The sequence below is a fragment of the Conger conger genome, chromosome 2 (assembly GCF_963514075.1).
Source record: "Conger conger chromosome 2, fConCon1.1, whole genome shotgun sequence".
Lineage (NCBI taxonomy): Eukaryota > Metazoa > Chordata > Actinopteri > Anguilliformes > Congridae > Conger > Conger conger.
The window spans coordinates 45,031,359-45,057,424 of record NC_083761.1 but is presented as its reverse complement, the minus strand read 5'-3'; the positions used below and the strand labels follow the sequence as shown (position 1 = coordinate 45,057,424).

General features: G+C 39.0%; 1 protein-coding gene across 1 annotated transcript; it reads left to right on the top strand.

Annotated features, from left to right (window-relative positions):
• Positions 1-15,667: 15,667 nt before the first annotated feature.
• On the top strand, positions 15,668-19,732 carry LOC133122599 (C-reactive protein-like). Its single transcript, XM_061232650.1, has 4 exons — positions 15,668-16,521; positions 17,550-17,693; positions 18,604-18,683; positions 18,837-19,732. Exons 1-4 carry the CDS (start codon positions 16,499-16,501, stop codon positions 19,457-19,459), a joined length of 870 nt encoding a protein of 289 aa, XP_061088634.1. The 5' UTR covers positions 15,668-16,498; the 3' UTR covers positions 19,460-19,732.
• The last annotated feature ends 6,334 nt before the right edge of the window (positions 19,733-26,066 follow it).

The window sequence follows — 26,066 nt, the reverse complement described above, 5'->3', positions numbered from 1 at the left end:
TATTAGACAAAGATTCTATGTTGAAGGAGAGAGGCCTAGCCACCTTCTTGCCCTTAGGCTGAAAGAAAACGAATCCAAAGCCAATATACATGCCATCAGAGATCCAAATGCCCTAATTCTTACTGAGCCTAAAGCTTACTGAGCCTAAAGCAATGTTTTTAGGAATTTTTATTCAAATCTATACTCCTCAGAAATTACTTGGGACCATGCTCAGAGTGGATCTTTTCTCAAGGATCTTGATTTACCAAAACTTTCTCCTGAGGAAACACAAGAATTAGAGTTACCTGTTACTATGGATGAACTTAGTTCTGCCCTCAAATCTCTAAATAAAGGCAAATCATCAGGATTGGATGGTTTACTTCCGGAGCTGTTTCTTCTTGTATGGGATATAGTTGGTCCTCTTCTCCTAAATTCAATTAACTATGCCCTTGAGACTGGTCAATTCCATAGGGATCAAAATACAGCTCTCATCTCTTTATTATTAAAGAAAGGAAAATACCCACTGGATTGTGCCAGTTTTAGACCCATATCTCTGATTTGTTGTGATGTAAAAGTATTCGCCAAAGTGCTTGTACGAAGACTAGAAGACTATGTCAGTAGATTAATTGACTATGATCAGACAGGGCGCACAGCATCCGACAATATACGTAGGCTCTCACACATTATAAACTCTGCCCATACAGCTTTTTTCACTCAATGCTATGAAAGCATTTGGCAGGCTTGAATGGAGTTATATGTGGGCTGTACTAGAGAATTTTGGCTTTGGACCCAAGTTTATGGGTATGCTTAAGACCTTATACAATTCTCCAACTGCATGTGTAATGACAGGTTCCAAAATCTCCTCTTCCTTCGAGTTAGAGAGAGGCACCCGTCAAGGGTGTCCCCTTTCCCCTATTCTTTTCTGTCTCTGTCTTGAACCCTTAGCACAAATGGTTAGACAAAGTAGACAGATTACCCCTGTGAGGTTATATGATAGAGACCAGCACATATCACTCTTTGCAGACGATATACTCCTGTTTTTATCTAACATTGAAATCTCAATACCGCAAGTGTTAAAGCTGTTTGACCACTTTAGAGACCTCTCAGGCTACAAGATTAACTGGGATAAGTCTACTTTGATGCTACTCAACAAAACTGCTAACCCTGTCAATGTCCCCCCCCACCTCCCTATCAGGGATTCTTTCACTTATCTAGGCATTCATATACACCCAACAACCTCACAAATTGTGAAGGAAAATTTTGGCAAGGTCCTGAAGAATATCCAGGCTGATATTCAAAGATGGAATAGGTTACCAATTTCACTTCAAGGAAGAGTGAGTATAGTTAAAATGAACATCCTACCTAGAATTAACTTTTTATTTTTCATGATTCCTCTACCTTCTCCTCCTAATTATCATAAAGATATTCACTCTTCAATCTCTAAATTCATTTGGAGCGGTAATCGTCCAAGAATTAAGTTTACCACATTGCAGCGGCCAAAACTACTAGGAGGTCTTGCCCTACCCAATTTTCAGCTCTATCACTGGGCATTTCAAATAAGAGCGTTACACACTTGGATTGACACCGAGTCTAAGATACCTTGAAGAAGCTATGGTGAAGCCGTATAGACTACAAGATTTGCTATTTACTGGGCTTGGCAGAGCAAACCATAATTTAAGGCTGGGTTGCATAATTACACACTCCCTGAATATCTGGAAACAAGCAGATAAATGCGTGAATACCAAATCTCTCTCCTGCGCACAGACACCCCTCTGGCAGAATTCTAACCTCCTGACAGGGGGCAAGCCGTTCCAGAATCCATTATGGTCCTCACATGGCATAAACACATTTGGTGATCTATTTCATGATAGTAGCCAGTTATGTTCATTCCAAAATCTTCAAATCGCGTTTCATCTACCTGCCTCATCCAATTTTGTTTTTCTTCAGTTACGTTCTGCGCTCAAAGCATATGGTGTACCATGGGACAGCCCACCAAGAGAACATCCAATGTTGCAATGGGTTAAGGCTTCTGACAATTTAAGAGGCAGAGTCTCTTCCATTTACAGTGCCTTGGTACATAAATCTGCTTCATGTTTATACATAGAGAAATTATGGGACAGGGAACTGTCCGCATTTAATCAAGATCTAGACTGGGATAATATCTGGCTTAAAGCTCCAAAAATTTAGCCCACCAGCTAATCCACTACACAACTATCCACAGAGCATATGCGACTCCTTTTAGAAGGTTTCAAATGAAACGAGCTTCTAACTACATATGTAATATATGTAACATCCTACCAGGCACATTTATGCACATGTTTTGGGAGTGTCCCACAATTGCAGATCTGTGGACGTTTGTAGTGAATTAACTATCAAAACTGCTGGATGTCAATATCCCAAAAACACCACACCTCTGCCTCTTAAATGATGACTCTGACCTAGAACATACTGTAACCCAAAGCAAAATGCTGATGGCAGGTTTCACAGCTTCCAAAAAAGTTATTTAACTATGGATCAACCCTCATATACCACCTAGGACGTTTTGGAAGAGCTACTTGGTGGATGTTGTGAACATGGAATATCACACTGCTAGATTAAACAAAGCCAAGAAGTCCACTCTACAAAAATGGAATGTATTTTTATGTAAAATTCAAGAATCCCCTGTATAATATGATAACGTGTTATCTTGTATTTTAATTTCCTTTAAATTTTGTTTTCTCTTTCCACCCATCCTTGGATGTATGTACTTTACAAATACCTTGTAACTTTGTAACCATCTACTCGCCCCCCCTTGTTTATAAAAAGCAATAAAAAGTTGATCACAAAAAAAGAGACAAAAATGCCAAATAAAATCTTGCAATAATCTCAAAATAAATGAGATGGATAATTTTTTGCCATTCAGAATATGTTGATTTGATAATTCAGATATTATTATTATTAATTTTTTTACCATTGCTAACAAGCAGTTTCCGGTACCGACTTTTACTTTTTCAAAACATAAGTTAGCACAGCAGCACTATGTGGACCAAACAGTGAATGTGTTGTCAAAACTGATACACTCAGTGCAAACTTATAGGCTAAAATTCAAGTGGATTGCAATTTCCTAAATGCTATATTGAATGAATTCAAAACCAAAACCAAAATGTTTTCATAATAGTTATAGAAACAAAGTGCTGATTGAAGTGCTTCTGATTGTGAATTTGTTATTATACAGGTGCATCTCAAAAATTTGAATACCATGGAAAAGTTTTTCCGGAATTTAATTTAAAAAAATGAAACTTTCATATATTCTAGATTCATTACACAAAAATCCAGTATCTCAAAATATTTGAATATTACATAAGACATACGAATACATAAATGTCGACCTTCTGAAAAGTATGTTAATTTATGCACTCAATATTTGGTCGGGCAATAATGGGGAAGACTGCTGACTTGACCGTTGTCCAGAAGACACTCATTGACACCCTCCACAAGGAGCGTAAGGTCGCAGAGTGCTGTATCAAAGCATATTCATGGAAAGTTGACGGGAAGGGAAAAGTGTGGTAGGAAAATGTGCACAAGCAACTGGGATGACCGCAGCCTTGAGAGGATTGTCAAGCAAAGCCAATTCAAGAACTTGGGGGAGCTTCACAGGGAGTGTATTGAGGCTGAAGCCAGTGCATCAAGAGCCAAAGCCCTCTTTTCAGATGAAAGATAAAGGTTAAAAGTCACACTGGACTTGATTTGGGGTGCCATGTCATCTGCTGGTGTTGGTCCATTGTGTTTTATCAAGTCCAGAGTCAACGCAGCCGTTTACCAGGAGATTTTAGAGCCCTTCATGTCTGCTGACAACCTTTATGGAGATATATTTTCCAGCAGGACTTGGCACCTGCCCACAGAGCCAAAACTACTAGTAACTCGTTTGCTGACCATGGTATTACTGTGCTTGATTGGCCAGCCAACTGGCCTGACCTGAACCCCAAGAGGAAGATGAGAGACACCAGACCCAATAATACAGACAAGCTGAAGGCCGCTATCAAAGCAACTTGGGCTTCCATAACACCTCAGCAGTGCCACAGGCTGATTGCCTCCATGCCACGCCGAATTGATGCAGTAATTTGTGCAAAAGGAGCCCCGACCAAGTATTGAGTGCATAAATGAACATTATTTTCTGAAGGTCGGCATTTCTGTATTATAAATCCTTTTTTTGAATTTATTGATCTTATGTAATATTTTGAGATACTGGATTTTCGAATTTTCATGAGCTCTAAGTCAGAATCATCAAGATTAAAACAAAAAAAGGCTTGAAATATTTCACTTTGTGTAATGAATCTAGAATATATGAAAGTTTCACTTTTTGAATAAAATTCAAGAAAATAATTAACTTTTCAAATCTTTTGAGATGAACCTGTATATTGGTTATAATAGCCTGATTCAGTTGGAGACCTGCTCAGGAGTTGAGGGAACTTCATCTTTGGAATGATTTTGGTCAAGCTGGACCCAAGAAGAATTACAAAAGTAAGTGAAAGGTGGAGACAAATGGCAAGACAATGGAGAGGGAGAAAAAAATTAGGTGCCGTTAAACATAGAAGATGGATGCATGGATATACATATCAGCGGATGATATCATGGATGAATCAGGCATGCACAGAGGTTCTTTCCCCAGTGTACAGCAGGAGAGGGCATATGGTGTGATTTTGACGGGAACATGTGGCCAAGTTGTATGAAGAGTTTTGAAAAAGTGTACTCAGTATTGAATGATAACATTCATTGAAAAGAAGCGCTCCACCAAAGACCAAAGCTAGCAATGTTCAACATGTAGGCTGGTATACTAAAACAAACTTAAAGAAGTTAAAACGGACACAGTTACCATGTTTTTTATTAACGCACATTGAGCATGTTAACAACGTTACACAACATTACACAGTTCACACAACGGCAAACAACTTTCTTTCCATGATGGACCGAACGAAGCTGCGGTTTCATTAATAAAATGTATCTAGCAATGAACATTGTATTGTTACTGTCTGAAGAAGCTGACCTTGTTTAAGCACATAATAGTAGCCTATGTTATGAGACACCAGCAACAAGCAAGCAACCAGTTCCAGCAGACTTCAGGCCATAATGGGCACAGATCTGGCCCGGAGACACTTGCTATATGGGATTTGAATAAAAACTAGTTGTTTGATTTTGTATTTGTTTTTCATAGTGTACAGCTTTATCCACAATAATTCATCCCACCAGTCTTCAGCATCTTCATCACTAGGCCCATTGCAAATAATTAATTGTGAGTGATTTAATAGCTAGAGTCCCCTCCAAAAGTATTGGAAAAGGTCAATTCCTTTGTTTTTGCTATACACTTGAGACGGACAATGAGACGGGTGCGTGGGGGGTTTGCACGACTCAGAAACAATGGTGTAGTAAAGTCCCATCAGGGCTTTATTTAGGGAATAACCAGAGAGCGTAGTCAACAACAAGCAATGTTCGTACACGTAAAATCCAGCCAAAAAGCCAAAGTGCAGTACCGAGGGAGAAGGCAGTCTCGTAATCGGTAGCTGTCAGCGGGGCAGAAGTACAGGCGGGCGGTAGGCAGGCTCAGGGTCAAAGAAGCGCAAGAGTCAACACCGAAGTCTACTCCGCGGGGCAAAAGTACAAAAACAGCAGGCAAAGTTGTGGTACAGGCAGGCAATGGTCAACAAAACAGAAGTCAATAATCTTTGGTCAATAAACAGGCTTGGATCGTAACGGGTAGACAATGGCTTGACAAAAACGCTCAAAAGGTGCACTGACGAACAGGGGGGGCAACAATTTCACAACGACAAGACATGAAACTGAGCTTTATATGCAGGTGTAGACAGGTGCAGACAATTAAATTGAGAGCAGCATGAGAATGGAAATCAGGTGTGGAACATTGACAAGTTAACAAGGTCAATGTGTATCATTAGTAATAAACCTATCCTGCCCTAGCGTTAGTAAATTAGTAAATTACATGCAGAAGAAACGTAAGGTAACATGAACACATGGTTAGAATGTTAGTATTACCCAATCCTGATCTAGCTTTAGTAGATTAGTAAGAAGACAAGGGAAATTGAAACAATTAGGGTGTGAGTCACAGAAAGGGAGAGAGAGAAAGCAGGAATGCAAGATTTGCAGAAATCTTGAAGAAAAGGTGTATGCTAATCAATGAACAGTACAACATAACATGAAACATAAATAGTGACATAACAAGTTTGCGAAATTATGACTAAACTATATAACATGACATGGCAAAACTAAGAAATAAATGGTAACAAGAACTAAACATGAAACATAACATGACAGGAAAATGAAACGTAATTAGAAATAAAATATAAAGACGTGGCGAGACTAGACTAACATAATACGTGACATGACAATAACATAACTAAGACAATAACTAAACATGAAACATGACGTGACAAGCATGAAACATGACAGACAATTGAGTTTGAGCTCAGAAGGTGTACATGAGATGGCAGATCCGAATTTCAGCTTTTACAGTTGTGTTCAGGAAAATAGCAGTACAACTTCAGTAACCTGAAGAACCACTGTTACTAGTAGTAGTGATATTCCTGCATGGCAAATACTTTACTTGTAGATGTAGTAGTGTAATGGAAAAACAACAGACCCAACTATCATGACATGCACGCTGCTTGTTCTGAGTAATTGACTCATTCATTGAAAGGGACGTGTTCAAAATAATAGCAGTGTGGAGTTTAATTCCAGAATTCATGAATTCTGTGAAAAAACAGGTGTCATTCATTGTCCTTTATTAAGGAAGAAGGGAAGCAAATGTTTTACACATTGTTTTAAAATATATTTCCTTCTGAATTGCTAAGTAAAATGGGCCATTCCAAAATTTCATTTGTTTAAAAAATTGATTGGAGAGGGGAAATCGTATAAAGAAGTGCAGCAAATTGTAGGATGCTCAGCTAAAATGATCTCAAATGCTTTAAAATGGCAACAAAACCCCGAAACAAGCGGAAGAAAATGAGCAACTCCTGTTAAAATGGATTGAAGAATAGTTAGAATGGCAAAGATTCAGTCATTCATCAGCTCCAGAAAGATCAAAGATGATCTACAATTACCTGTAAGTGCTGTTACAGTCAGAAGACGTTTGATGGAAGCTAAGCTATCAGCCTGAAGCCCCCATGAAGCTCCATTGTTGAAAAAAGGGCTTGTGCAGAATCGGTTAAAATTTGCCAAGGAACACATCGATTGGCCCAAAGAGAAATGGTGTAACATTCTGTGGACTGATGAGAGTAAAATTGTTCTTTTCGGGTCTAGTGGTCGTCGACAGTACATCAGACAACCCCTGGGTACTGAATTCAAGCCACAGTACACTGTGACCAAGAAAAACAACAGCAGTTGATGACCGATACATTGTGAAAGCTGTGAATAAAGTCAGTGACATCACAAACAATCTCCACAGGGCAGGGGGGAGGGTATCTCAATATAGATGCTATACCACAAGATACAGACTACTCATCAGCAGTAAAAATTAGAAGACGAGATTACAATTTTCAAGGTACAGAGATGAGCCACAAAAATTCTGGACAAAGCTTTATAGACTGATGAGACCAAGATTAACCTATACCAAAGTGATGGAAAGACCAGAGTGTGGAGAAAGAATGGATCTGCTCATGATCCAAAACATACAACCTCATCAGTGAAGCACAGTGGAGGAAATGTCGAGGCTTGCATGGCTGCTTCTGGAGTGGGCTCACTAATCTTTAATGATGATGTAACTCATGATAGTAGCAGCAGGATGAATTCAGAAGTCTACAAAAACATTCTGTCTCCCAACTTGTGGAGAAATGCGTCCAAACTAATTGGGAGAATCTTCATTACGCAGCAAGACAATGATCCAAAACACGCTGTCAACACAACAAAGGATTTTATTAGGGAGAAAAGGTGGAAAGTTTTAGACTGGCCAAGTCAATCACCAGACCTTAACCCAATTGAGCATGCATTTCACCTCCTGAAACAAACAACAACTGAAGGAGGCTGCGATAAAAGCCTGGAAAAGCATCAGAAAAAAAGAATGCCCTGGAGCAATGCAGGGTTAAGGGCCTTGCTCAAGGGCCCAACGGCTGTGCGGATCTTATTGTGACTAGACCGGGGATCGAACCACCAACCTTGCGGGTCAGTCATGTACCATAACCACTATGCTACAGGCCGCCTATAGTATGCCCGTTTTCAAACACTTATTCATAAGCATACTGAATAATAAAACAATATTTAGAGAATGTATTTAGACCGATATAAAATGGGGTCACCACTGAAAATGCTATTGTTGATATTGTGTTGTCAACGGTGTTTTCAGAAATATTCACTCAGACAAGATATTAATTGGAACTAAAAAGTCCTCTTCAGATGTAGGCATCGCAAAATATATATATTTTTGCATAAAACCTCAAACAGTTTTTGCCAAAGCGCAACAGTGCCTATTGAAAATGCTACAGTTTCGTTACACAGACGAAACAATGGTTTGTTGTTTTATGCAAGCCTAACAAATTATGCACCGTTGGAAACGTAATGTCATTAGCTAAAATGCTTTTTAGTAGTCATTTCAATAACATGCCCAAGTTGGTTCTTTGATGAGCTGAAGTTATATTGAATTTTCTTACACGGATGGGGGTAATGGATTTTTTCTACAACTACGTTAGAAATACTGGTCAGAGACAGTTGTACTTGGGCTCATCGTGTTCAAGAGAGGCTATACAAAATATATATAATATACAATCAGTGAGCACTTTATTAGGTATTTATTAGACTTGATTTTTAGACTTCTACTGCTGTAGCCTATCTACTTAGAGTTATGATGCGTTATCTGTTCAAAGATGCTCTTCTGCGTACCACTGTTGTAATGTAATGTGTAGTTATTTGCCTGGTCACCTTCCTGTCAGCTTTGACCTATCTGGCCATTCTCATCTGACTTCTCTCATTTTTTTGTTTTTTGCACCATTCTTTGCTAACTCTAGAGACTAGTGTGCAACTCTCTCCTGGCTGGCCTTCCAGCATCCGCCATCAGACCCCTCCATCTCATCCAGAATGCTGCAGCTCGTCTGATCTTCAACCTTCCCAAACACTCTGTCACCTCCCTGCTTACTTTCCTTCACTAGCTACCTTTCATGGCTCGCAGTTAAGCAGTTAAGGGGTCAGCCCCAGCTTACCTCCAAAAGACCCTACACACCTGCCAGACCTCTTCATTCGGCCACCACAGGACACCTAGCGCCTCCCCCTCTCTGCACTTCCACCTCCCACTCGACTACTGTTTGTTCTGGCTCCATAGTGGTGGAACAAACTCCCCGTGGAGGTCACAACAGCAGAATCTCTTACCACCTTCAAGCGCTGAGTGAAGACGCACCTCTTCAAGCTGCAGCTCTCCCTGCCCCTCCCTACCTCCCTGTAAACCTTAACAGTTGCCTTTGGTAGTTTTGTTTGGCTAGGTAAGGTGTTTACACATATATTAGCATGGTGCAGTATTAATAAAAAAAAATACAATAGATACAAATAAAAATAAAATTCTGATGATCGAATAGGCCTTAGTCCTTATCTTTGTTGTACTGGTAACAGTTTAAATTGTACTTCCCTCTAGGGTCTTTCAGCATACTTATCCCTGGTTATGGGTATGCACTTTGCACTTTGTTGTCCGTCGCTCTGGATGAGAGCGTCTGCCAAATGCAATTAATGGAATGTTGTGTAATGTGCGTGAAAATCCCAGGAGATCAGTAGTTTCTGATGTATGCATTGTTTCTACATGATTGTATGCATTGTACTACTGCCACACAATTGGCATGAATAAGTAGGTGTAATAGAGTAAAAATGTTCCTAATAAAGTGCTTGGTGAGTATAATTCCTAAATACTTTTGTAGAAGTATACAATGGTGAAACGGACAACAATGATAATTCCTCCAGATAAATTGTAAGTAAACAACAGTTGACATTCCATCGATGCTTCTCAGAGTTAGCACATTTATGGAATGAGAAACTATTATGCATTTGGTCCACTGGACACTTGTGAAAAGGACACTGACATAACCACATTTCTTGTAGTGTTTAGATTTCCAAAATGCAGAGAAGGTGAGGTCTCCCCACACTTGTTACAAAATAAGGAACTGTTGTCACTGAAGCGATGGCATCTGTAAATTGGTTATACAGATTGAAAACGTTATAACTTGCGGTTCTAACAGTATATCCTTTTACCATAGTGATTGAAAAATGCCCCATGAAAAAATAAATGAATGCAAAAAGACTTAAGGGGTTATAACTGCAGCTCAATACTTGAAAAACTATATTCTAAAACTAAGAAATACTGACACAATTTTTCAAGTATTCTTAAATTATATATATACATATATGCATACATACATATATGTATTTCATATGATCTTCCCAGGTTTTATATAAATATAACACAGGCTACCAAGCGATTCACAGCAGTGAATGAATTGTTGCTCAAATGAAATTTAAAAAATATAACATATGATTAAATCATTAATTCAAATGAATGATATAGCTTACCAAACTGAATGGAGTGATTTGCTTTAGGGGAAAATGGGCATTTGGGGTTACAGACGTTGCATAGGCGACGTCTACAACCCCATTTGGTTTCAAGTCCCTGTGTTAATGTGTAAATATTGGAAAAAAGAAACTAAATAGAGCCAAAGGTCAGCTGGCACAAACTTTGTGGTCCGAGACTCCAAGGTCATCAACCTGAAGGTGATGACTAGGTAAAGTATACAATGGCTCCAGAATTATTGGCACCCTTAAGAAAAATGTATATAAAAGGCTGTATATAATAAACAACATGGATAGTGATCTATGTTTTATTTTCAAACATACAGGAAAACAATACACTTTTATTTCAATACATTTACTGTCATGCTTCAATGTATTTTCAATTTAGTAATCTTATTTAACGACAATTATTGTCAATAAGCTCAAAGTGAAATTGCAACTTTGCACTTTGCACTTTGTTGTACGTCACCAAACAATTGTCACGAATAAGTAGGTGTAATAAAGTAAAAATGTTCCTAATAAAGTGCTCGGTGAGTATAATTCCTAAGTACTTTTGTAGAAGTATACAAAGGTGAAACGGACAACAATAAGTAAACAATGGACATTCCATCAACACTTCTCAGAGTGAGCACATTTATGGAATGAGAAACTATTATACATTTGGTCCACTGGACACTTGTGAAAAGGACACTGACATTACCACATTTCTTGTAGTGTTTAGATTTCCAAAATGCAGAGAAGGTGAGGTCTCCCCACACTTGTTACAAAATAAGGAACTGTTGTCACTGAAGCGATGGCATCTGTAAATTGGTTATACAGACTGAAAGCGTTATAACTTGCGGTTCTAACAGTATATCCTTTTACCATAGTGATTGAAAATGCCCCATGAAAAAAGAAATGAATGCAAAAAGACTAAAGGGGCTATAACTGCAGCTCAATACTTGAAACACTATATTCTAAAACTAATACTAACTACTGACAATTATTCAAGTATTCTTAAATTATATATATACATATATGCCTACATTACATATATGTATTTCATATATTTATATGAAACCTGGGAAGATCATAACACAGGCTACCAAGTGATTCGCAGCAGTGAATGAATTATTCTTAAATTATTCTTAAATTATATATATACATATATGCATACATACATATATGTATTTCATATGATCTTCCCAGGTTTTATATAAATATAACACAGGCTACCAAGCGATTCGCAGCAGTGAATGAATTGTTGCTCAAATGAAAATTTAAAAATATAACGTATGATTAAATCATTAATTCAAATGAATGATATAGCTTACTAAACTGAATGGAGTGATTTGCTTTAGGGGAAAACGGGAATTTGGGGTTACAGACGTGGCATAGGCGACGTCTACAACCCCATTGGGTTTCAAATCCGTCTGTTAATGAGTAAACATTTGAAAAAAGCCCAAGGTCAGCTGACACAAACTTTGTGGTCCGACACACCAAGGTCATCAACCTGAAGGTGATGACTAGGTAAAGTATACATTGGCTCCAGAATTATTGGCACCCTAAAGAAAAATGTAGAAAAAAGGCTGTATAAACAACATCGATAGTGATCTATGTTTTATGTTCAAACATACAGGAAAACAATATACTTTTATTTCAATACATTTACTGTCATGCAAAATCCCTTTCTCAACCATCAGCATGAGAAAAGCCAAAGAACTGTCAATTCAGAAGACACAGGTGGTAATTGACCATTACAAGTTGGCTAATAGGTACAGAAATACATAAACGGTTAAACATCCCACTTAGCACTGTAAGGGAAATAATAAAAAAGCGTAAAACATATATAATCCTTGAGAAATGACAATGAGAAATTCAACTTTCAAGTTCAGTTCGACAAGTGGTGTTGCCAGCTTTAAAAAAAAAAAAAAAAAAAGGCACCTTGCCTTCAAAACAAGCACAAACAACTTCGCGATTGCGGAACGTAGCTGGTTCAACTACATGTTAGTAACACTGTAATGCATTAGACCTTACTTTGCCTTGATACGAATTGAATACTTCATTCAATTCAAAGTTGAATACCTAAATCAATTGTAAAATTAAAATGCACGCTAGTGCCCTTGAGCAATAGTTGACTAGCCATACATGTGGAAATACTGGTTGCTTTTTACATTTCCTTGCAAACTAGCAACCAGATTTCTTAAAACCACAAACCTGCAGCATTGCTTATTAGCGGGAAACTCTGTCTACAGGTAGCCAATGTTATTCCATACCATCAGGTAGTGTCCTATAATTACAATAGCTGTTGTTCAGCAAGTAGCCTATTGCAGAATATCTTGGAATTGATGTTTAGAGTTAGCATTTTCATTCAATCACCCCTTGTCAGTATCAGGTCTTTGAAATGTTTGTGAAACATTACCGGTGATACACTGCTATAGATATGTTGTCTTTTGTGGAACGGTCATTTCATAAAGTCATTTTTGGGCTGTGGTCCAGCTTATTGTATCATGCTTGTACAGCCTATTACAGGAGTTCTAAAAGTAGTTTTTAATTGGTTAATCGATTGAAAATGAAAATACTGAAAATACCCATCCCTATTAATAAAGCAAACTACTTTACATATATTGGAAAATAAAACGTACAGTCCCCTCCAAAAGTATTGGAACAGCAAGATCAATTCTAATTTATACTGAAGACAATTGAGTTTGAGGTCAAAAGATGTACATGAGATGACAGATCCAAATTTCATCTTTTATTTTCTGATATCTTTATCTAGATTTGTTAAACAACCTTTTGTATCAGACCACACAATTCTTAGGTGAGCAAAAGTATTGGAACATGTGACTAACAGGTGTTTCTTGTTGCCCTGATGTGTCCTGTATAAATAGTTCTGGATGTCTACTCTTGGGTTTTTGCCTTGGGTTTGGGAAGATAAACCAACATGAAGACCAGAGAGCTGTCTTTGGGGAAAAGAGACTGGGAATGTCCTGCAAAAGAAAGAAACCGCTGGTGCACTGAGAAACAGACATTGAACAGGTTGACCAAGGAAAACAACGGCAGTTGATGACAGATACATTGTGAGAGCTGTGAAGAAAAACCCCAAAACATCAGTCAGTGACATCACAAACAATTTCCACAGGGCAAGGGTGAAGCTATCTCAATCAACCATTCAATGAAGACTAAGAGAGCAGCAATATAGGCTATACCACAAGATGAAAACCACTCAGAATCAGAAGGCGATATTACAATACACAAAGAAGATGAGCCACAAAAGTATTGGAACAAAGTTTTATGGACTGATGAGACCAAGATTAACCTCTACTAATGTGATGGAAAGGCCAAAGTGTGAAAAAAGAAGGGATCTGCTCATGATCCAAGACATACAAGCTCATCTGTGAAGCACAGTCGAGCAAGTGTCATGGCTTGGGCTTGCTTGGCTGCTTCTGGAGTGGGCTCACTAATCTTTATTGATGATGTAAATCATGATGGTAGCAGCAGTATGAATTCAGAAGTCTACAAAAACATTCTGTCTGCCAAATTACAGAGAAATGCGTCCAAACTGATTGGGAGGAACTTCATCATGCAGAAACACACTGCCAACACAACAGAGGACTTTAGACTGGCCAAGTCAACCAGACCTTAACCCAATTGTGCATTCTGAGGAGGAGATTGAAGGGAATAACCCCCCAAAACAAATATCAACTGAAAGAGGCTGGAGTAAAAGCCTGGAAAAGCATAAAAAAAGTTTGGTGATGTCAATGGGTCGCAGGCTTGATGCAGTATTCAGTGTAATGCTAAAACAAAGGAATTGGCCTTGCTGTTCCCATACTTTTGGAGGGGACTGTGTGTCAATAATTGTCCACTGCATGCCCCCAAGTGTACGTAGGGACGGTGACATGTTGCTTCAAGGTATTCAAGCAAGCTTAGAGACTCTGCCACCGAATGACCCGAGGGGGAGTCAACCGTTTTCAGGTTATTATATATTATCTTATATGTCTGCTTGAAGGTCCTTCTATTCAAGCTGACCATGAAACAGAGCCTCATCCCACAGAATCTCCAGTTGAAGCCACTCCTGACCCAGCTTCCAGCCAAGCTGCACCTCCTGACCCAGCTGTCAGCCAAACTGACAGCTGGGTTACACATGAGGAAACACATATCAGGTGTGGGGGTAGGAGACGTAAAGGGAAAGCAATTAATGGAATATAGACACAGAGAACCCATGAAAATGTGGAGCAAAGGAGTGGTGTTAACGAGCAGCACAAAGGAGTGAACAAGAGGGAGAGCAGGAAATCGAGACAAGCTTTTCGGCTTTGCTGTCCTAAAAGTTGACGTCCTATGTTGAAAAAATAGCCCTTTCATAGTCGTTCTTTTTTTCCAAGGCCACACATACTCCCATAGCCAATTAGAGATCATACACGTGGTCAGCTCATTTAAAGCTACAAAATCGCTTGTAAGTTTCAAGCACAAATTGCATAGTAGCCTGTGAAAATCTATACAAACATACCTATTTACTGTAATCCCAGAATCCACATTTGTCTGATCTCAACACCTTGTAATGAAACAAGTTATGTTCTTGGCTATGTAGCGCCCTATGAAATCCGTTTTATCTTTTCCTGTTTTTGGATTAGAATTTTCCTGTTTTCGGATTTCTGGGATTTGTTGTTTTCGCATTTGATGTTTTTTTCCTATGGATTTACAAAAAAATATATATATATATGTTTTTAATAAACTTTAATTACCGTACATCTGCAAACAGTTTTTTTTTTTTTTGGTCAATTCAGTTCAGTTCAGTCCAGTGCAATAACAAAATAATTAAATAGTTAAATAATAAAAAATATATATATAATTTGTTTAAAATAAATCAGAAAAACTGAAAGGGATGTCCTTTAAAAGTTCATGCCTCTACCCATCTCTGACTGACATTGTGATATATAATGGTAAGGCACTTACTTATTATTTCCTCTATTTATTGATCCTGTGATAGCCTACTATACACTACATTATACTGTAGCCTAGTCTGATGTATTTTTTAAATACGTACGCAATGTCAACATTTATTTTGACCAACAGTATTTAAATCTTGAGTGCATCACAGTAATTGTGAAACGCACGTTACAGTAGTTTGAATAGCAAACTTACCGATGACGATGTTCAAAACACTACAGTCTCTGTTGTCTGTCGTTTCGTCAACAACAACGGACATTCGTCAGCAACCGCTCCATGTGTTGCTAGAACACCCTGGGTAAATGAATCTGCCATAATGAGAATTCATTTTCGGACAACGCTCCCCCCTGCCGACAATGCTTCACCATAAATGGACGGATTTCAGGCTACTGGCGAGTGTTGTCTGCACTGAAGTTTGGGTTATTTTGTCTTACACGTATCTTTTCTGGTCCAGTCTACCGAATAATGGCAGTGTTTGCTAAATATAATTCCACCGGATTCATAGTAATCTTTCTTGTAGCTTTTCGTAATGGCAGTGTTTTGTTCTCCTCAGCTAGCTATGATCTCATTGATTTCTTATTTCAGGTGGTTGTATTGGAACCGGCGCGCTATCCTAGTTAAACGTGCGTTGTAGCGTCACAAAACGTGCTAACGTGGACTATGTAATGTTAATGCCTGTCTTCAAGACGCAGTGAAGAATTCTGCGCCATTCCGCGATAACTCAGAATTCAGTGTTATTGTCCCAATTCCGTGAAATCCTCCGTGATTCCGCGATCGCCGATTCCATAGGGCCGTACATATGTTAGTTGCATATCTCACACGCTAATTCAGTCACATTTCTGATTAGTGAAACATAGCCTAGCCTATATGGCAGTTCATATGTGAGTTATCGTTTTCCAGTGTCCATGGTTCACATTAAACAACAATTATTTCCCACTGTAACATCTGTAACAAATGTATTGATAATAAATGTGCCATTTGTAAAGGAAGTCTTAGTCTTCAACTAAGCTTGGTGTATGATGGCAAGACCACCACCACGGCTGGAGCTCAGGCTTTTTCATTGTACTGTATGCCTCATGAAAAGTACAAAAGGTAAGATTTTTGTGTTAAAAATTTTTTTCTTTAAGACCACTGTAAATCCCCTTCTATCATAAGGCTCACTGACATGTTGACTCAGCCTCTGCCCGTGTTTATAGTCCTTAAATTCAGGTTTCAAAATATACAGTTGATGACCAATACTCATTGTATAGCTTTACAATAATTCAAGCTCATTGGTTGAAAATTAGTTCAGCAGGAGGGGTTTATGATTGAGAGACTGAGCAGTTATAAATTCCAAACTAAGAGATGGAGGACCTAAGATTACAGTACAAGTACAACTAGTCTCTGTTGCGGTCACGGAAATGTTGTGTTTCTAAATTGTCTGTGTTGTAATTGTGTTCTGTGAAATTATATTGGCACCGGTGGCACTGAGCATGCATTAACAGCGCTAGTGGGGTTATCACAACCTTAATTACCAGGGAGGCCCCTGTGGTACTGGCAGCCTGTACATGGTGCGTACTATTGTTTGGCAGTATCATTGTTCAGTGCAGTGGTGGTATAGATGATTAATGCATTGGCAGTGTATTGTTCTGGAGATGGTTGGCAAGTAAGGCTTGTGGTCATGGAACTCTGAGCTGACCACAACGGTTACTCACTTAAGAAAACACTGGTGAAGGAACGCACACACTTGATAATCCCTGTGAAATAGCACCCTGTTGGTTGGTGTATAAATTTTGATTGGTGCTTAGTTATTTGGTTGGTAGGAACTATGCTAGATGAGGAACATCTGAACTGATCCTTTTTGCACATCCCCCAAATTATAAGTGTATACAATATAAGTGAGAAAATGTGTTTCCTTTTCAAATAGAATTTGTGCAGGATCTATGATGATGCAGAAGCTGGTGGTTTTGCTCATCCTGCTCTCTGGCAGCTCTACAATGTCTGAAGATAATTTTGAAGGATTGTTATGATCATTCTATGCATACTTTCTGAGTTGTGTTTCTATGTTGTTGTTGTGTTCTCTGTGTGTTATTAATTGTTTTTGTTTTCTGATGGGCGTCACCGGATGGTGCTGTGGGTAGCACTGCCGCCTCACAGCAAGGAGGTCCTGGCTTCAAATCCCCGTCGGCCGGGGCCTCTCTGTGTGGAGTCTGCATGTTCTCCCCGTGTTCGTGTGGGTTTCCTCCGGGTACTCCGGTTTCCTCCCACAGTCCAAAGACATGCAGGTTAGGCTGATTGGAGAGTCTAAATTGCCCGTGGGTATGAGTGTGTGAGTGAATGGTGTGTGTGCCCTGCGATGGACTTGCGACCTGTCCAGGGTGTATTCCTGCCTTTCGCCCAATGTATGCAGGGATAGGCTCCAGCCCCCCTGCGACTCTGTTCAGGATAAGCGAGTTCAGATAATGGATGGATGGATGGATGGATGGATGGCTGTTTTCTGATTAATTAATTTGTCTTGCCCTTCACAGCCACCATATTTGAATGTAGAACCTACACATCTTTTTTATAAATAAGGCACTGTATTGATTAAGTCATAGGATGTTGAAGGGGATCAGTAAATTATATCTTACCATTCTGCCAAACTGTCTGTGATAAAGACAACAGTTTGTTAAAGTCATGGAGAGAGAAATAAAATAGATGTTTCTCTTGACACAAAAAAGGCTGTGGCAATCATATTCCCATAATCCTCCATTTGCGGTTATAAAGCCAAAAAGTTAATAATTACATGTGTGCACAGTGAAACAATCAGCCTATAAATACTCCAGCCCATGTAATTTAAAACATATGAACAAAGTAAAAATAGTTTTTGGATCGGTAAGTATTTTTCCTTTTTCAACTCACAGCAAAATAGTCAGTGTTAATTGCATGGTTTGATTATTTTAAATTGCTTTAAAGTTTATTTCTTGATAATGTTGCTCGATGGCGTACATATTTGAGGATAGTAATTACACTCAATATGTTGTTTGAATTCAGCCTGTGACTGAATCTTGTGGAGACTACTGGTACTACCTGTAGTGTACAGGTTAATGTAGCCAAGCTCTAGTAAGGATATAGTCTTTGGAAGAAGTTAACTGCACTGGTATGATCTAAATGTGAGACAAGAAAAGACACAAAATATATTTTCTTTTCAAATAGAATTTGTGCAGGATCTATGATGATGCAGAAGCTGGTGGTTTTACTCATCCTGCTCTTTGGCAGCTCTACAAAGTCAGAAGGTAATTTTGAAGGATTGTTATGATTGTTCTACGCATACATGCAACATTCATGCCAAACAATTGTGACTAGTGACTTCAGGATTCATATTATTTTCAGCAGTGGCCATTGAAATCTATTAAAATAGCCTTTTCTACTCTTTGAAACCCCAACAGATCTTACAGGGAAAGCTTTTACCTTTCCATCGGAGTCTATTACTCGATATGCAACGCTCACGCCTGATGTGGATGGACCTTATTCAGCTGTGACACTCTGCCTGAGATTCTTCCCTGAGAATGGAAGAGCACATTCCCTCTTCTCCCTGGCCACACCATCAAGAAACAATGATTTTTTGCTGTATTACCCAGAAAAAGGAAAATATAGTTTGCATGTCGATAGTGAACTTCATGAATTCCTGGGGATGCCAGACAATCAAAACGAAAAGAATTCGGTCTGCTGGACCTGGGACGGTAAAACCGGATTTACTCAAGTGTGGGTGAATGGAAAGCGCAGTATAAAGGCAAAGATCTACACAGGAGTTATTGCAGCTTCAACTCCTAGCATAATCCTTGGCCAAGATCAGGACAGTTATGGTGGGGGCTTTGATCCAAATCAGTGTTTTGTTGGAGACCTTTCAGATGTCCACATGTGGAATTATGTTCTTAATCCTTGTGAAATCCAGACTTACATGAATGGCTTTGCATTTCCACCAGGAAATGTTCTGAATTGGAAAGCACTAAATTACAAAGTAAATGGAGAAGTGTTTGTAGAACCAAACGATTCAGCTTGCCATTCTTAGAAAGCAAGCAAACTAAAGTATGCAATACAAAAGTAAAAACGTGCTAATAAATAAAAGCTTTGCGCTGAATATATTCTTGTTTATGTTTCTCTTCTAGTAGCCTCTCATATGTGTGCATTTACTTTGGTTCTGAATTGGCATAGTTAATTAGGTCTTAATGATGTTACATCTTTATTCACTGGTCTGGGAATGATGTTGGACTGGTTGTAACAAACAAGTACAGTATTTTCTTTGCATGCAAACAGCAAACATATTAAAAATAAATGTAAAACATCTCTCTCTGTCTCTCCCTTATTCGCTCTCACATTAGACTGAAATCGTTTTTTATCAAAAGCAATTCAACGTGGTATTGCTGCTCCAGATATCCACAAGAAGTGAAAACAAAATGATTTATTAAATGTGCACACAATTACGTGCATTAAAATAGGCCTAAATACACTAGGCTACTTTTAAAGATATACATGACTTTGACTTGGTGATTTAACTGTTTGTGATAAAATAACGTCTCTATCAGCAGGCCAAGCGGTATTTTGCTATGACCTGCCAAGCTATGTTCTCCCTATTTAGTGGCCGATTGTGCCCTGTTTATCATCAATTCCCATGTGTTATTGAGGAAACACCATCACAACCCTGCCTTGGCAGCTGGAATGGGAACGACACGTGTCTCTAGCCCCAGGCCGTGATTACGTGGCGATCGGGGATGCTTGCATGCAGTGATCCTTTCCCTCCCCCCAATTGTTGATGCTCCCTTATGTGTCAGCCATACTCGGATCTGGCAGCACTGGGGTGTGAACCCTGGTCTTCGGTGTACTGAATTCTGTCTCGGATGGAACTGGAGGTAATAACATTTAATTCTAATAACAATTTAGTTTAATAATAATATGATAATATGAAGAGGATATTGAAAGTTAATTAATATCAGATAGGCCTACATTATGAACAATGTGGGCCCCATTTCCCTGTGTTAGTTCAATGCATGGGCTCCCTTGTTTAACATCAACATTGTGGTCAACCAGTTGTCAATCTCCAACCTAGCAGAGTGTCAGCCAAGGATTGGGAATAGCCAGCTTTTGCACAAATCAAGTGCCATACCAGAGTGCAGTGGCCTTACCTCAGAGAACTTGCCATAAGAACAATTATACAGTTTGCGTTCCAACCGTGCCAATACCCACGATATACTCACAGGTAAATGGAATATTCTGGGTTTGTAGATCACCGTTATCTACTTTGTAATCGAAATGAACGTAACTTAATGTTATCATTATCGCACCTCTAGTAGCCTACCAATGTAAAGTTAAGTAAAATGAGTTGAAAGTGTCCTTTCATTTGGAAAGGAGCAGGAACAAAAAAACATTTAAGGCAACATCCTCGGATCAAGATACCAGCAAGACCACCAAACCCTGGCGAAGCAAATTATAACACTAAAGTTATTTCAATACCTGCACGTTATCTGCCAGTGTCCCCCCTAGCTGTGCCAATATCCACGATATACCATGGGTTCTTGTTCCATAACACTTAGTTGACCCAGCCTCCTACTTTAAGCACAGCAGGAAGTAGGAGCAGTGCTGGTCAGTACACCCAGTGCTTTCCAACATAGGTTTATTTATTAAAGCCAGATTGCTATCCTGAGACCTCCATGTGGAAAATACATTACAAACAGCAGCAGGCTTTTTTACTTTTACTATTTATGCACTTGCTCGGGAGACGTGGACATCGATTGTGCAAAGCTGCACCCCAGCCAGGAATCCAGTCCTTTGGTATTCATTCCTTTCTTGACTGGGTTTCAGATAAAACATTTTTTCTTAAAGAATGATTTCACTGTTGTACTTTTCCCTATAGCACGGACCAGCCCATCTGTCATCTGTTGAATAACACTATACTACTGCCCGTACTGGACAGATATTTAGAAACCATTTGTAATAATTTAATAATTTCATGCCTAAAGCACCAGTGGTTGGACTCCCTTAAGTCTTGCCTATAATTTGATATGTATCATTGTCTGTTTGAGCTATGATATCATACATGGCGCAGGAACGTGGAGACACACCACGTACCTCCAGAATATCTGTTAAATGCTTATATTCTATACCCAGATTGGGAAAAAAAATTAAAAAAGTGTGTCAATTACATAAGACATAATGAATTCTTTAATCCAAATCTTTATTGTATTATTGTTGTTGTCTTTTTTCTGTGACTGAAAAAGCATCTGTCCACTGTAGTGGACACCATGTGTTAAAAGGCATATGCTGCATAGTGTGCCGATATGTCCATGTATCTCTATTTGCAGGTTTTACAAAAAAAAAAAAAAAGATTTATGTGGATGTTTTATTTAAACAAATATATGCAGGGTTTGTCATTTTATTGGGTTCACCTGTATAGTTATACAGTTTATATATTCTGTAGGCTTATGTGAGGTTGAGGATGATGGTGTGTATATGTGTGTGACTGATGTGACTAGTCTGGGTGTGTGTGTGCATGTCTGTGGTTGTATAGGTGAATGCAGGCATGCATGTGCTTGCATGTGTGAGAGACTGAAGTATTCAATAAATACCGTTTCCCCTTTCACGCCATGCTATCACTGTCAGACACCAGGGCTGAAGAACCAATCGCAACCAGAGAATACGTAGAATAGGAGTCATTATTAACTTTGAGAGTGGTAAAACAGGCAGGGGTTGATAGCCAGCTGACAGATGCAATAAAAGTAAAACAAAACGGAGTCGATGTCAGAAACAAGAGCTTGTACACAAATAGGCAGTCCGACCAAGCAAAGGTACAAAGAGAAATCCAGAAAAGTTCAGTCAGAATTTGACACCAACAGATCAAAACGGAAACAGAATCAGAAGACTTTCTAAGAAACAAAGTCAGGGTACACAAATAGGGTCAATACACAGATCCGACAATCCAGAAAATGCTGGAGAGTTAAAGACAAGCACATAACAATCTGGCAGAGAACTGACGAAAATATACAGGTATATACAGGTATATACACTGGTGATTGAACTGAAAAGACAAACATGCTTGCATGTGCGGAACAGGTAAATAAGGCACAGGTGAAATGAAGGGGTGAAGGAATGAATTAATGGATTACGGAAGGTGAGGGCGGACATAAAAGGCAGACATCATACACAGAACGGAAAACGGCAGAACGGAAAAGACATGGAGTATGACAGCCATGATGTAAACTAAAAACTTAACTTTAGTCAGTCTATTAACTGTGTAAAATCATGGTTAATACACAGTAACAATGTGTACAAAAGTAAATAAATATATTATATTACATTATATGGTATTTACAAAGCCAATACAAGAATGACATTGTACTGCATTATACATACCAATGATATGAAATGCTTTAGGACCTGATTTAGTTTTTTATGATATTTATTGCACGCTAATGCTTTAATTAATATATATTTTACTGTTCTATGCAAATTCCAAGGAACCACATTTTATACCATTATTACATGGTGTGCACTACACGTAACTACAAGACACTGGGTCTCATTCATGAAACGTGAGCAGAACAAATTTGTGTGTAAAATGTGAGTAGAGGGAAATTTTCATCAATATTTTAGTAGCTCCGATCTTTTCGTAGCTTCTAACAAAATCTACACCTGCTGCTGACCACGCGTAGTGCTTGTGTAAATTCAAGAATGCACATAAATAATGCTTGTCACTATTGGAAATTTACATTTTTATTCATATTGCGCTCTGTTATGTAAACAATACGCAGATGCCTTTGAAACATGTGATATGAACATGACAAACAATTAAAAATATAACACATTTAGTTAAATTAGTTGGCAATTAGCAGGTTTAAGATCCAGATTAGGTTCATGATTGTGAATTATCTATGTAAATCGACTCAATAGATTACACATTCTTTGTGATGCATTTGCTTACATAAACCGGAAAAACTTTCATTCCGTTAATGTGCAACTGATCTGTGATGCAAAGTGTATGCTGTTAAACGTTGTGGCACGGTGGCCTGGTGGGACGCATGATGCATTTATCCTGGCACGCGTTTGGAGGATGGAGCTGTGAGGAACGGCTGGCTCATTGGTAAGAATATAGCCTGCCTATACAATTGCATGTGTGTTTTATATATGGACTTACCCTTCTATATCCATAGGAGATAGGGGTTACCCACTGACGCCGTGGCATATGACCCCACTGACCAACCCGCAGACATCACAGGAGCTGGCATACAATGAGACATACGCTGCTACTCAGGCCGTTGTGGAGCGCACAAACGGGATCTTGAAGGCAAGATGGATCTGCCTGGACAATAAAGGTGGTACCCTTCTTTATGCACCCGGGAAGGTGTCCTGCACAATGTGGCCATTAAACAGGGCCTTCCCCTGCCTGAAGTCCCCAATGCAGAGGAACGACTGCCTCCGGAACCAGCTCTTGGGCCTCGAAATGCGGCTGCTATACAGACACGCCAGCGACTTGTAGAGCAATTTTAAGGTAAGTGTTGCTAAGACTGAATAAGCTGTGCACATTTTAGGGGCGACAAGCTTTGCAAAAAGTTAGTTTCATTTGTATTTTGTTTTATATTTATATACATCCTGTTTCAGTAGGCTACCTCAGTTCATTTTCATGTCATGCTCTTTAAAATGTATACAAATAGGCTATATTTAATTATCAGAGTAAAAGAGAGTAGCTTGATTATCTTGTAGTAAATAAGTGTTTTCCCAGGATAAACACAGACATCACACAATACTGACAACATAACACTTTATTGTTGAGGACGCAAAAGTGCCTTGCAGATTTCCTTCAAGCTGGTGTTAATTTCTTGGAGGGACGTGTTGATTTGGTTGACTGCTGTAAGTAGACTTTCTTGATTCCTCAGGACCTCATCTGTAAGGACAGCCGGATCACCTCTTCGGCCTCGGTACCTGGGTGCAGCAGGAGCAGCAGCGGTGGCAGCAGGTGGTGGAGCCACATCATGGGAGGAGCACTCGCCAGCTAGAAATATGAGACAACGTTTGTTTTTTTTCGTTTTATGTGTGGCTCTTTTTTCATTTGAAAGAAACATTAAATAAATCTTATTTGAAAAATGTTTAATTTACGTTGGCTGCAGGCTGACTTATTTGGAGCTGTACAGTATAAAACAGAGCTTTAGGCTATTAAGATTCAAATAATTTGAAGACGATGCATACAAAACTGCAGTGGGCTATATGTTATCCGTATCCTTTCTTGAAATGAATGTTAAATAGCTCTACATTCCGACACTGATATCCATTACGCACCATTATGCACAATATAACATTACTGGTTTCCCGTTTCCACTTCATTCAATCTGAAGAGAAACCCCCACAAATGTTCTGTTTGTTTGGTGGGACTGTACAACCTAGGTTAAACTATACTAACCACTAAGCTATCAGTGATGGTTTTCAGAATGTATTATGATACAACAATTATCGCCTTACCATCTGGGTTTGATGTTGTCTCTAGTGGAGGCATGTCAGTGTCTCCGTCAGGTATAATTCCTGACAGAGAGGTCTCCCCAATAATACCAGCGATGCGCTCGTCAGCAGGTGATATTTGTGCCTGTGAGCCTCCTCCTCCTGTGGCTGATGCTCATGCGTTTCTTTGCCTCCAGTTTCATGTCAGTTTCATTTACGTTTAACCTCGGATATGGTTCTATTGTCTACAGAGGCAACATTAACAGCATCTGTCACCTCCTTCCAGGCCTTCGCTTTGCCTGTCCCTGTCACAACACCACTACTGATAGAAGAAAATAAAATAAAATAGTAAAACTCCACTTCACCCAAAATGATTTCGATCTCCACTTCGGAAAAGTTTTTTTTTCTTTCTCTCTCTTTCCTTGTTTGCGCCATGATGACTGACAGGTCGACTGGATGCGTCTACACCTCCTTATATGGTAATCATTGTCTATTCATGGGCGGGGATTTATGCTAATTGCTTCATGGCTTCACCTGTTTTTCTCCAAACATTCCTTTGGTAGTGGCCAAAAAGTTCCATTTTGGTTTTGTTACTCTTTTGCAGCTCTTTTGCAGTGGTGTAGTTTCCCCTGAACATTTCTCACCAGGTCTCAGGCCATTCTATCTGAAATATTTCTTGGTCTTCCAGACCTTGCCTTGATTTCAGCTGTTCCATTTTTCTTCCATTTTCTAATAATGCTCCTGACAGTGAAACCAGGTAGTTTGAAGCAACACGCAAGTTTTTATACCCTCTCCTTGGTGGAAATGAACCATCTTCCTGTTTAGAGGAACCCATAGTTGTTAACACCAGACAAAACGACCACTGCAGTTGGATACCTTAGAAGGCATGGCATGACATAATTATACTCAACTGACTCATTGAAGCCCAAACAAGTAAATCACCTGGGCCTGTGCCTTAGTAATCATCTTTTTAAAAAGTAACAAAGAATAATCCAAGAGTTCCCAGACTTTTGCACAGGGCTCTTTTCCTTTTTTTCCCCCCTTATATTTACTCCCCATGTTTTAGGATTCCCTGTTTGTACTCTCGCCTGTTTTGATCTGCCTACCTGGTTTTTGAACCAATTACTGTTTTACCAATTACTCTCTGATTACCCTGGATATACCCATCTGCCTGGATTTTGACCATAGCCTGTTTC